This window comes from Anolis carolinensis, unplaced genomic scaffold (genome assembly GCF_035594765.1).
Source record: "Anolis carolinensis isolate JA03-04 unplaced genomic scaffold, rAnoCar3.1.pri scaffold_10, whole genome shotgun sequence".
NCBI classification, from domain to species: domain Eukaryota; kingdom Metazoa; phylum Chordata; class Lepidosauria; order Squamata; family Dactyloidae; genus Anolis; species Anolis carolinensis.
This window is the reverse complement of record NW_026943821.1, coordinates 2,651,142-2,664,133: the sequence shown is the minus strand read 5'-3', so window position 1 is coordinate 2,664,133 and position 12,992 is coordinate 2,651,142. Positions and strand designations below refer to the sequence as shown.

Below are 12,992 nucleotides of genomic sequence, written 5' to 3'. Positions count from 1 at the left end.
AAATACAAATAATACAATAAAAAATTATAAAAAACACTAAAATAATTAATACAATAAAATACTATAACAAAATGACTAAAAATAATACAACAAAATAATAAAATATAATAAATAAAAAAGATAAGTGACAGTAAAATTAATTTAAAAAAAATACAAATAACGTCAAATAAAAATTCCACAACAACTTTTAACCGATACCACCACCACTTTGCCACAGCAATGCGTGGCCGGGCACAGCTAGTGTATATATATATATATATATATATATATATATATATATATATATAGTGCTAATTGACCCATTAGCACCCATAATCCCCCTGCTAGCATGGCAAATCAGTGTGATCCTATGCTGTTGCAAAACGAATGGCTTCTTATCTTCTGCTTGCAGGATCCACCGGATCGGGGCCAAGAGGAAACCCCGGGAGCCAGAAACAACGTCTTCCGCTCCGCTGTATGTAACCCTTATCATTGCATTGCATTGCACTCAGGCCTGGGCAAACTTCGGCCCTCCGTCCAGGTGTTGTGGACTTCAACTCCCACAATTCCTGACATCCTACTGGCTGTTAGTTGCAGTCCAAAACACCTGGAACGATGGCCGAAGTTTGCCCAGGCCTGGTCTACACTATGACACCAGTTGGCAGTTCAAGTGGTGCCAAACCACATTCCTTCGACAGTGTAGACGTGCCCCGTATTGGAGAGCACTGTATATATACTGTATACCAGGGGTCCTCAAACTTTTTAAGCCGAGGGCCGGTCTACAATCCTTCAGACTGTTGAGGGGCCGGATTATCATTTGAAAAAAATACAAACAAATTCCGATGCACACTGCACATGTCTTATTTGTAGTGCAAAAACAACAACAACAACAAGAACAATGAAAGAACAATACAATATTTAAAAATAAAAACAATTTTAACCAACATACATTGATCAGGATTTCAATGGGAAGTGTGGTCCTGCTTCTGGCCAATGAGATAGTCAAGTTAATTAGGGTTGTTGTTGTTGTTGTTGTTGTTGTTGTGTGCCTTCAAGTCATTTCAGACTTTGGGTGAGCCTAAGTCTAAAATTTATTTATTTATTTATTTATTATTTACTGCATTTATTTACTACATTTGTATCACACCCTTCTCACCCCAAAGGGGACTCAGAGTGTCTTACACATTATATGTACATACAATATATTATATTATTAGCATAACACAATATTAGCATTATATATTACTATATTGAACTATACCACTATACTGTAATATTATTAGTAATATTATATGTAATATAGAATATATAATCAATATTATTATATGGTATTATTATTAGTGTTATATTGTATTACATTATAATATTATTATCAATATTATATGTATATACAATATATTATATTATAAAACTGAGGGCGGGGGCCAGGTCAATGACCTCGGAGGGCCGCATCCAGCCCCTGGGCCTTAGTTTGGGGACCCCTGATCTAATCTAATCTATCTAAATCTTCTAATCTAATCTGTGTCATACAATAAAATAATAAATAATACAGGAAAATAATACAAGTACTCAAGAATATATGGTACATTTATTATTTTTCTCTATTATTATCAGTATTATTACATTTATTATTTTTCTCTATTATTGTTGCTACTATTACATTTATTTTACTCTATTATTATTATTATTATTATTATTATTATTAATACATTTATTATTTCACTCTGATCTTATTATTATTATTGCATTCATTATTTTACTCTATTTATTATTACATGTATTATTTTCCTGTATTTATTATTATTATTACATGTATTATTTTACTCTATTATTATTAAAAGGACCCATAAGCACATTTACATTGAAGAAGATGAGAATAATGATTGGATCAGAGTTGGACAGTCTTATCTTAAATTTGAGCTTTATGTAAATATTCAAAAACAATTAACCTACTGATGCCTCAATGAATGTAATTTTATTGGTATCTATTTTTATTTCTGAAATTTACCACCCTCGGCTTATACTGGAGTCAATGTTTTCCCAGGTTTTTTGTGGTAAAATTAGGTGCCTCGGCTTATATTTGGGTCAGCTTATACTCGAGTATATACGGTAATGTAATTTTATTGGTATCTATTTTTATTAATGAAATTTACCACCCTTGGCTTATACTGGAGTCAATATTTTCCCAGGTTTTTTGTGGTAAAATTAGGTGCCTCGGCTTATATTCGGGTCGGCTTATACTCGAGTATATACAGTAATGTAATTTTATTGGTATCTATTTTTATTTATGAAATTTACCACCCTTGGCTTATACTGGAGTCAATATTTTCCCAGGTTTTTTGTGGTAAAATGAGGTGCCTCGGCTTATATTCGGGTCGGCTTATACTCGAGTATATACGGTAATGTAATTTTATTGGTATCTATTTTTATTTATGAAATTTACCACCCTTGGCTTATACTGGAGTCAATGTTTTCCCAGGTTTTTTGTGGTAAAATGAGGTGCCTCGGCTTATATTCGGGTCGGCTTATACTCGAGTATATACGGTAATGTAATTTTATTGGTATCTATTTTTATTTCTGAAATTTACCACCCTTGGCTTATACTGGAGTCAATGTTTTCCCAGGTTTTTTGTGGTAAAATGAGGTGCCTCGGCTTATATTCGGGTCGGCTTATACTCGAGTATATACGGTAATGTAATTTTATTGGTATCTATTTTTATTTATGAAATTTACCACCCTTGGCTTATACTGGAGTCAATGTTTTCCCAGGTTTTTTTGTGGTAAAATTAGGTGCCTCGGCTTATATTCGGGTCGGCTTATACTCGAGTATATACGGTAATGTAATTTTATTGGTATCTATTTTTATTTATGAAATTTACCACCCTTGGCTTATACTGGAGTCAATGTTTTCCCAGGTTTTTTTGTGGTAAAATTAGGTGCCTCGGCTTATATTCGGGTCGGCTTATACTCGAGTATATACGGTAATGTAATTTTATTGGTATCTATTTTTATTTATGAAATTTACCACCCTTGGCTTATACTGGAGTCAATGTTTTCCCAGGTTTTTTTGTGGTAAAATTAGGTGCCTCGGCTTATATTCGGGTCGGCTTATACTCGAGTATATACGGTAATGTAATTTTATTGGTATCTATTTTTATTTATGAAATTTACCACCCTTGGCTTATACTGGAGTCAATATTTTCCCAGGTTTTTTGTGGTAAAATTCGGTGCCTCGGCTTATATTCGGGTCGGCTTATACTCGAGTATACGGTAATGTAATTTTATTGGTATCTATTTTTATTTATGAAATTTACCACCCTTGGCTTATACTGGAGTCAATGTTTTCCCAGGTTTTTTGTGGTAAAATTAGGTGCCTCGGCTTATATTCGGGTCGGCTTATACTCGAGTATATACGGTAATGTAATTTTATTGGTATCTATTTTTATTTATGAAATTTACCACCCTTGGCTTATACTGGAGTCAATATTTTCCCAGGTTTTTTGTGGTAAAATTCGGTGCCTCGGCTTATATTCGGGTCGGCTTATACTCGAGTATACGGTAATGTAATTTTATTGGTATCTATTTTTATTTATGAAATTTACCACCCTTGGCTTATACTGGAGTCAATGTTTTCCCAGGTTTTTTGTGGTAAAATTAGGTGCCTCGGCTTATATTCGGGTCGGCTTATACTCGAGTATATACGGTAAATATATTGCTATTTTCTCCAGCAGTTGTCAACGTCCTGATGAATGGAGACATGACGCTTCGGAAGAAGTCCAAGAAGAAACAATGGATATGACTGAAACCGAGAATGTGCCCGGAAGTTGGCCTGCTGCAACATGATGCATCTACAGTGAAGAATTAATTACTCTATTATTACTTGTATTATTTTACTCTACTATTATTAAAAGGATACATAAGCACATTGACATTGAAGAAGATGAGAATCATGATTTGATCAGAGTTGGACAGTCTTATCTTAAATCTGAGCTTGATGTAAATATTCAAAAACATTTAACCTACTGATGCCTCAATTAATGTCATTTTATTGGTATCTGTTTTTATTTCTGAAATTTACCACTCTCGGCTTATACTGGAGTCAATGTTTTCCCAGTTTTTTCCTGGCAAAATTAGGTGCCTCGGGGATGGGGTTTGGTACAGAAATGAAAAAAAGAAAGAAAGAAAGAAAGAAAGAAAGCGGTGCCTTTGCATTCCAAAGCCATGTGTCACACAGGGGAGCGGCGCAGAGGCTGCTGGGACTTGTAGTTTTCTCTCCTGTGGGATAAAGGTGTGTCTCCCAAATGCCTCTCCTTGCGATGGCTTATCTGAGAAAATGGGAATTGTAATCCAAGTTTGGGGAACGATGGGAAGTGTAGTCCAACTCTGAGAATGATGGGAGTTGTAGTTCAAGTCTGGGAATGATGGGAAGTGTAGTCGATGTATGGGAACGATGGGAATTGTAATCCAAGTCTGGGAGTGATGGGAATTGTAGTCTGAGTTTGGGGGATGATGGGAAGTGTAGTCCAAGTCGGGAAATGATGGGAAGTGTAGTCCAAGTATGGGAGTGATGGAAATTGTAGCCCAAGTTTGGGGGATGATGGGAAGTGTAGTCTAAGTCTGGGAATGATGGGAATTGTAGTCCAAGTCTGGAAATGATGGGAATTGTAATCCAAGTCTGGGAGTGATGGGAATTGTAGTCTGAGTTTGGGGAATGATGGGAAGTGTAATCCAAGTCTGTGAATGATGGGAATTGTAATCCAAATCTGGGAGTGATGGGAATTGTAATCCAAATCTGGGAGTGATGGGAATTGTAGTCCAATTCTGGGAATGATGGGAACTGTATTCCAAGTCTGGGAATGATGGGAAATGTAGTACAAGTCTGGGAATGATGGGAAATGTAGTACAAGTCTGGGAATGATGGGAATTGTAGTCAGAGTTTGGGGAATGATGGGAAGTGTATTCCAAGTCTGGGAATGATGGGAATTGTAGTCCAAGTCTGGGAGTGATGGGAATTGTAGTCTGAGTTTGGGGAATGATGGGAAGTGTAGTCCAATTCTGGGAATGATGGGAACTTATTCCAAGTCTGGGAATGATGGGAATTGTAGTCCAAGTCTGGGAGTGATGGGAATTGTAGTCAGAGTTTGGGGAATGATGGGAAGTGTAGTCCACGTCTGGAAATGATGGGAATTGTAGTCCAAGTCTGGGAATGAGGGGAATTGTAGTCTGAGTTTGGGGAATGATAGGAAGTATAGTCCAAGTCTGGGAGTGATGGGAATTGTAGTCCGAGTTTGGGGAATGATGGGAAGTGTAGTCGAAGTCTGGGAATGATGGGAAGTGTAGTCGAAGTCTGGGAATGATGGGAAGTGTAGTCAAAATCTGGGAATTGTAGTCCACGTCTGGAAATGATGGGAATTGTAGTCCAAGTCTGGGAGCATTATGGGAACTATAGTCCAGGTGTGGGGTGATGGGAGTTGTAGTCCCTTCCTTGATCCTTTCCCAGGCTGTTGGTTTGGAGCAGGGGGTCCCATTGATGCTTTTTCCCCCGTGGGGATGATGGGGTGGGTAGTCCCCAAAAGGCGTGCTCTTAGGACAGGCAGGGGCAAAGAAGGCAGGCAGGCAGCCAGGCGCTCTGCCCATGCTCAGGAACCCTGGAGGCGCCTCTTCTTGGCGGAGGGAAGAGAGGAATGTGGGAAGGAGGGAAGAAGAAGAGAGGGAGGAGGAAGAGGAGGGACTACCTGTGGCCTTGCGACAGAAGAGGGAGGGAGGGAAGGAAGGAAAGAAGGAAGGAAGGAGAAAAAGAAGAAGGAAGGAAAGAAGGGCGAAACCTGGTCGGAGAAGGAGAAGGAGAAGGAGGAAAAGAAGAAGAAGAAGGAGCCCAGCAGGTCAGTTCTTGGGAGAGAAAACTTTGCAGAAGTTGAGAAAAGTAGAAATTAGGAAGAAAACTTTTGTGTGTCTCTTCTTTGGAAGTGGAGCCCTCCCTTCCTTCTCCGTGATCTTTCTTTCCTTCCTCTTCTCCTACTTCTTCTTCTCCTTTTTCTCCTCCTTCGCTTCCCACGTTTCTAAGAATAATATATATTTTAAAGGGTGTATTATTATATACTGTCATCTACTATTGTTCTTCTTATCATCCTGCTGAAAGAAATACCAAATAATAAATAGCAATAATATAATATACTAAACTCTTTTTCTATTTCTTTCAACAAAATGATAATATATATTAAATAATATACTATTTTTCTATTTCTTTCAACAAAATGATAATATATCTATATTAAATATATATATATATATTTAAATATATATATATAAACATTATTTTAAATGGTGTATTATTATATACTGTCATCTACTATTGTTCTTCTCGTCATCCTGCTGAAAGAAATACAAAATAATAAATAGCAATAATATAATATACTAAACTCTTTTTCTGTTTCTTTCAACAAAAATGATAATATATATATATATTAAATAATATACTATTTTTCTATTTCTTTCAACAAAATGATAATATATCTATATTAAATATATATACATATATTTAAATATATATATATAAACATTATTTTAAATGGTGTATTATTATATACTGTCATCTACTATTGTTCTTCTCGTCATCCTGCTGAAAGAAATACAAAATAATAAATAGCAATAATATAATATACTAAACTCTTTTTCTATTTCTTTCAACAAAATGATAATATATATATTAAATAATATACTATTTTTCTATTTCTTTCAACAATAATATATCTATATTAAATATATATACACACATATATATATATATATATATATACACACACATACCATTTTTCTATTTCTTTCAACAAAATGATTATCTATATATATATATATATATATATATATACATTATTTTATATTTCATTCAACATGATGATAATATAAGAACTCAATATAATATAATATTTTTCTATTTCTTTCAACAAAATGATAATATATTATAGATATTAAATATTGTATATATAATATTATATTTCTTTCAACATGATAATATAAGAACTCTATAATAATATATAATATGTTATTTTTCTATTTCTTTCAACAAAATGATATTTTATATATATATATATATAATATTGTATATATTATTTTATATTTTTACAACATGATGATAATATAAGAACTCAGTAATAATATATTATTTTTCTATTTCTTTCAACAAAATGATGATAATATTATATATATGTATTAAATATTGTATATATTATTTTATATTTCTTTCAACATGATGATAATATAAGAACTCAATAATAATATAATATAATATATTTTTCTATTTCTTTCAACAAAATGATAATATATATATATATTAAATATTATATATATTATTTTATATTTCTTTCAACATGATGGTAATATAAGAACTCAATAATAATATAATATAAAATTTTCTATTTCTTTCAACAAAATGATGATAATATATTATAGATATTAAAATTTGTATATATAATATTATATTTCATTCAACATGATGATAATATAAGAACTCAATACTAATAATATATTTTTTCTATTTCTTTAAATAAAATGATATATTATATATATAATATTGTACAATTTTATACTTCTTTCAACATGATGATGATAATATGATAACTATGTTGCATTATATATAATTATTATGTAATATAATTATATTATTATCATGTTGAAAGAAATACAAAATACTAATAGCAATAATATAATATAATATATTGTTTTTCTATTTCTTTCAACAATATGATAATATATATATATATATATATATATATATATAAATATAAAATATTGTATATATTATCTTATATTTCTTTCAACATGGTGGGAGTTGCAGTCCAAAACACCTGGAAGGAAGATCCCAGTTGGCCTGTGTTGGGAGAGGCTTTAACAGTCTTGTTTTTGTTTTGCAGACTCAATAAAAAGTAACAGAAAGCACATACATAACAATAAAAGTGCAAAGGGGAAGCGCAATAGCTACTTTGTTTTGTGTCTTAAGGCAAAAAAGTTGCCTTTAATAAGAGGGTTGGAAAGAAAAGTTACTTTTTGAGCTCTGCAGGAGTTTGGAGGTTCATTGGGAGGTGATTTATTGGCCATCGGGTTTTAATTTTGTCTCGCTTTCCATTGGTTGAAATCTATATCTGATCTATCAGGGTGAAAAACTGGCTGTTGCTAGGTGGAGTGGCCCTCCCCTCTGTGATGTGTTATCGCTGTATTGGCTGTTTCTAGGTGGAGTGGCCCTCTGTGATGTGCTGTCACTGCATTGGCTGTTGCTAGGTGGAGTAGCCTTCTGTGATGTGTTACTGCATTGGCTATTGCTAGGTGGAGTGGCCCTCTGTGATGTGTTGGCTCTTGCTAGGTGGAGTGGTCCTCTGTGATGTGTTGCCACTGCATTGGCTGTTGCTAGGTGGAGTGGCCCTCTGTGATGTGTTACTGCACTGGCTGTTGCTAGGTGTAGTGGCCCTCTGTGATGTGTTACTGCATTGGCTGTTGCTAGGTGTAGTGGCCCTCTGTGATGTGTTACTGCATTGGCTGTTGCTAGGTGTAGTGGCCCTCTGTGATGTGTTACTGCATTGGCTGTTGCTAGGTGTAGTGGCCCTCTGTGATGTGTTACTGCATTGGCTGTTGCTAGGTGTAGTGGCCCTCTGTGATGTGTTACTGCATTGGCTGTTGCTAGGTGTAGTGGCCCTCTGTGATGTGTTACTGCATTGGCTCTTGCTAGGTGGAGTGGCCCTCTGTGATGTGTGCTCGCTGCATTGGCTGTTGCTAGGTAGAGTTGCCCTCTGTGTTGTGTTGTCATTGCATTGGCTGTTGCTAGGTGGAGTGGCCCTCTGTGATGTGTTACTGCATTGACTGTTACTAGGTGTAGTGGCCCTCTGTGATGTGTTGTCGCTGCATTGGCTGTTGCTAGGTGGAGTGGCCCTATGTGATGTGTGCTCGCTGCATTGGCTGTTGCTAGGTAGAGTGGCCCTCTGTGATGTGTCATTGTTGCATTGGCTGTTGCTCGGTGGAGTGGCCCCCTGTGATGTGTTGGCTGTTGCTAGGTGGAATGGCCCTCTGTTATGTGTTGCTACTGCATTGGGTATTGCCAGGTGGAGTGGCCCTCTGTGATGTGTTGCCACTGCATTGGCTGTTGCTAGGTGGAGTGGCCCTCTATGATGTGTCATCACTGCATTGGCTGTTGCTAGGTGGAGTGGCCCTCTGTGATGTGTTACTGCATTGCTATTGCTAGGTGGAGTGGCCCTCTGTGATGTGTTACTGCATTGCTATTGCTAGGTGGAGTGGCCCTCTGTGATGTGTTACTGCATTGCTATTGCTAGGTGGAGTGGCCCTCTGTGATGTGTTGCCACTGCATTGGCTGTTGCTAGGTGGAGTGGCCCTCTGTGATGTCACTGGGAAAGAAAGGTGGCACATATGAGGCCAAAGGAGGAAGGAAGGAAAAAAGGAAGGAAAGAGAGACAGAAAGAGAAAAATAATTGAAAGGAAGGAGGAAGTCGGAAGCTGGAAAATATTAAATTGCCTCTCTGTCTGTCTATATATGTCGTATGTCTAATAATGGTATTGAATGTTTGCCATATTTATGTGCATTGTGATCCGCGCTGAGTCCGACTACATACTACTACTAATAATATGGGTAGGGAACGCTGGGAGGTGCAGTCCAACCATCTCAGGAAGGTCATGCCATTCATTCACACCATGGATGTAGGCCGATGAGGCCCTTCTGGAGACTCAAAACCAGGCCAGGCGTCAATACGGTAGAAGATCCACCATCAGCCTTGGAACAAAAGGGCAGGATCTCTATCCGGCCGCATCAGACCTGCTTTCTCTCTCTGTTTGTGTTGAAACCCAGCCTGGGATCCTTTGGCTGCGGATCAGGGCTTAATCCCAAACGAAGGCAAGACTCGACCTGTCTGTCATGTCGGTGTTTCAATCTGAGTCACTTGAAATTAGGGAAGGAATCATCCTCCGAGATGAATGGAAGCAAAAGCCTTTTTTCCCCACCCATTTATGGTCAGTAAAAGTACCATAGAGAAACCCATAATAAAGTCTTGGGCAAGTCTCACTCTCTCAGCCTCGGAACCCAATCTTGCCACAATAGGTTGTTGTTGTTATTATTATTATTATTATTATTATTATTATTATTGTATGACACAGCAAACAAGATAGATATGCTGGATTTTGTATCACAAAATCACAAGTCAAACACTTCCCAAGCGTCTAGGACTGTGTGATGTATTTTCGGATAAGAATAATAATACATGGCAATCCACCTTGAATCGCATGGACAGAAATAATAATAATAATAATAATAAATTATTTATTATTGAAAAATCAGAAACTCCTCAAAACACAGCAGACAAAGAATGAGTACAAGAAAACCGCACTACAAACTAGAGCTGACAGCTGTATTTTGTATCACAAAACCACAAGTCGAACACTTCCCAAGCGTTTAGGACTGTGTGATGTATTTTCAGATGATGCGCGCAGATCCCAGTCGGGTGGCCTTTTGCAGTTAGCAGATCATAATTTTGTCAATGTCTATTGTTTCCAAATGCCGGCTGAGATCTTTTGGCACGGCACCCAGTGTGCCCATCACCACTGGGACCACCTGTACTGGTTTCTGCCAGAGTCTTTGAAGTTCAATCTTGAGGTCCTGATAGCGGCTGAGTTTTTCCTGTTGTTTTTCGTCAATGCGACTGTCACCTGGGATGGTGACATCAATGACCCAAACCTTTTTCTTTTCCACAACTGTGATGTCTGGTGTGTTGTGTTCCAGAACTTTGTCAGTCTGGATTCGGAAGTCCCACAGTATCTTTGTGTGCTCTTTTTCCAATATTTTTGCAGGTTTGTGATCCCACCAGTTCTTTGCTGCTGGCAGGTGGTACTTGAGGCATAAGTTCCAATGAATCATTTGGGCCACATAGTTGTGCCTCTGTTTGTAGTCTGTCTGTGCGATTTTCTTTCAGCAGCTGAGGAGATGATCAATGGTTTCGTCGGTTTCCTTGCACAGTCTGCATTTTGGGTCATCATCTGATTTTTCGATCTTGGCCTGAATTGCCTTTGTCCTGATGTCTTGCTCCTGGGCTGCAAGGATCAGGCCTTCTGTCTCCTTCTTCAGGGTCCCATTCGTGAGCCAGAGCCAGGTCTTCTCCTTATCAGCTTTCCCTTCAATTTTGTCAAGGAACTTTCCATGCAATGTTTTGTTGTGCCAGCTGTCAGCTCTAGTTTGTAGTGCGGTTTTCTTGTACTGGTTTTTTGTCTGCTGTGCTTTGAGGAGTTTCTGATTTTTGACTTCAATCAAAGCAGGTTCTTCACTTTGTTTTACATATTCTGCCAGGGCATGTTCTTCTTCTGCCTTCACTTTCAATGATTGTTCCCTTCTTCAATGCCACTGTCGAACATTTGTCCAAACCAAACTCCATGCTGATATCAGTGCTAAAAATTCGGACAGTGATAGTCAGAGACTGGATTTCAGTTTCTGTTTTTCCATACAGCTTCAGGTCATCCATGTACATCAAATGCGAAATTTGGTTTCTTAGATGTTTGATAGCCAAGATTTGTTGTAAGATTGTTGACAGAGGGATCATGGCAATAATGAAAAGCAGAAGAGACAATGAATCTCCCTGGAAAATTCCTCTTCTGATGTTGACAAGTCCATAGCTTTCATTTCCAGCAAACAGTTCAGTTTTCCAGTGCTGCATTATTATTATTATTATTATTATTATTATTATTATTATTATTGAGGATGGATGGCCATCTGTCAGAGATGCTTTGATTGTGCTTTTCCTGCATGAAGGCAGAAGGGGTTGGACTAGATGGCCTTTAGGGATTCCTTACAACTCATTATTATTATTATTATTATTATTATTATTATTATTATTATTATTATTATGGACAGATGGCCATCTGTCAGAGGTTCTTTGATTGTGCTTTTCCTGCATGAAGGCAGAAGGGGGTGGACTAGATGGCCCTTCCAACTTTAGGATTTTTACAACACTAATACTAATAATAAAATAGTAACTTTAATAATTTATTATTAATAATAATAAATTAATAATTGATAAAAAACAGTAATTTTTAATAAAAATATAATTTAATATAATAATAAAGCCACCTGTGGTTTTTTTCTGCAATATTAATAATAATAATAATAATAATAATAATAATTTACTACTAATAAAAATTTAATAATAATATTATAATTATAATAAGAAGAACAATACCTGTAGGTACCTGTTTCTGCAATAAGAATCATAACAATAATAATTATTATTACTAGTAGTAAATTATTATTATTATTAAGACTTTGTAAGACTTTGTAAAGTCTTAATAATAATAATAATTTACTACTAATAAAATTTTAATATAATATTATTATTAATTTTTTATTAGTAGTAAATTATTATTATTATTAAGACTTTACAAAGTCTTACAAAGTCTTAATAATAATAATAAATTACTACTAATAAAAATTTAATAATAATATTATAATTATAATAAGAAGAACAATACCTGTAGGTACCTGTTTCTGCAACAATAATTTAATAATCTGATTAAACAATAACATTAGAGAAGTCATTCATTTGTAATATATTTGTCATAGGAAAGTCCTGGGTTTACAAGAGGCCTTGATAACAGAGATCACTTTAATAAATGAGAACAAATGATTTGTGAGTTTGGCAAAGGAAAAGCTTGCAATCACAGAAGGGAAGAAAGCTTTGCAAGATGTGCAGAGACCGGAGCGTCACTCTCAGGGTTGCCAAAAGCCAAAGCACAAAGCCATGCCGACGACAACTTCTGATATTGCAACGGCTCAGGTTGTTTCCTCTGGCAAAGCTGGTGTGGTTGTTGACGGTGACGCACACCCTAGTCTTCTTGACCTGGCTCTTTGGAATTAGGCGTGGGCCCTTCCTTGGGAAACGGAGCACAACAGGTTTTACCCTCTGGATTCGCCGGGAAAGGCTTGTTTTTCAAGTTCTTTCCGAAAGTTGGTTGCAAAATTCCCTGCCATGCTG

At 36.2% G+C, this 12,992-nt stretch overlaps 2 protein-coding genes across 2 annotated transcripts in view; both read left to right on the top strand.

Moving 5' to 3' along the window:
* LOC134293746 (snake venom vascular endothelial growth factor toxin HF-like) overlaps window positions 1-3,908 on the top strand; it is a 14,418-nt gene extending 10,510 nt beyond the window's left edge. Inside the window, exons 6-7 of the mRNA XM_062962275.1 lie at window positions 392-454; window positions 3,708-3,908. Of these exons, the coding sequence (XP_062818345.1) occupies window positions 392-454; window positions 3,708-3,822 (178 nt within the window). The 3' untranslated portion in view covers window positions 3,823-3,908. The remainder of the gene's footprint in view (window positions 1-391; window positions 455-3,707) is intronic.
* Window positions 3,909-4,127: 219 nt separating this feature from the next.
* Window positions 4,128-12,992, top strand: part of ppp1r13l (protein phosphatase 1 regulatory subunit 13 like) — a 55,213-nt gene continuing 46,348 nt past the window's right edge. The window contains exon 1 of the mRNA XM_062962274.1: window positions 4,128-5,861. Coding sequence (XP_062818344.1) covers window positions 5,416-5,861 — 446 coding nt within the window. The 5' untranslated portion in view covers window positions 4,128-5,415. The remainder of the gene's footprint in view (window positions 5,862-12,992) is intronic.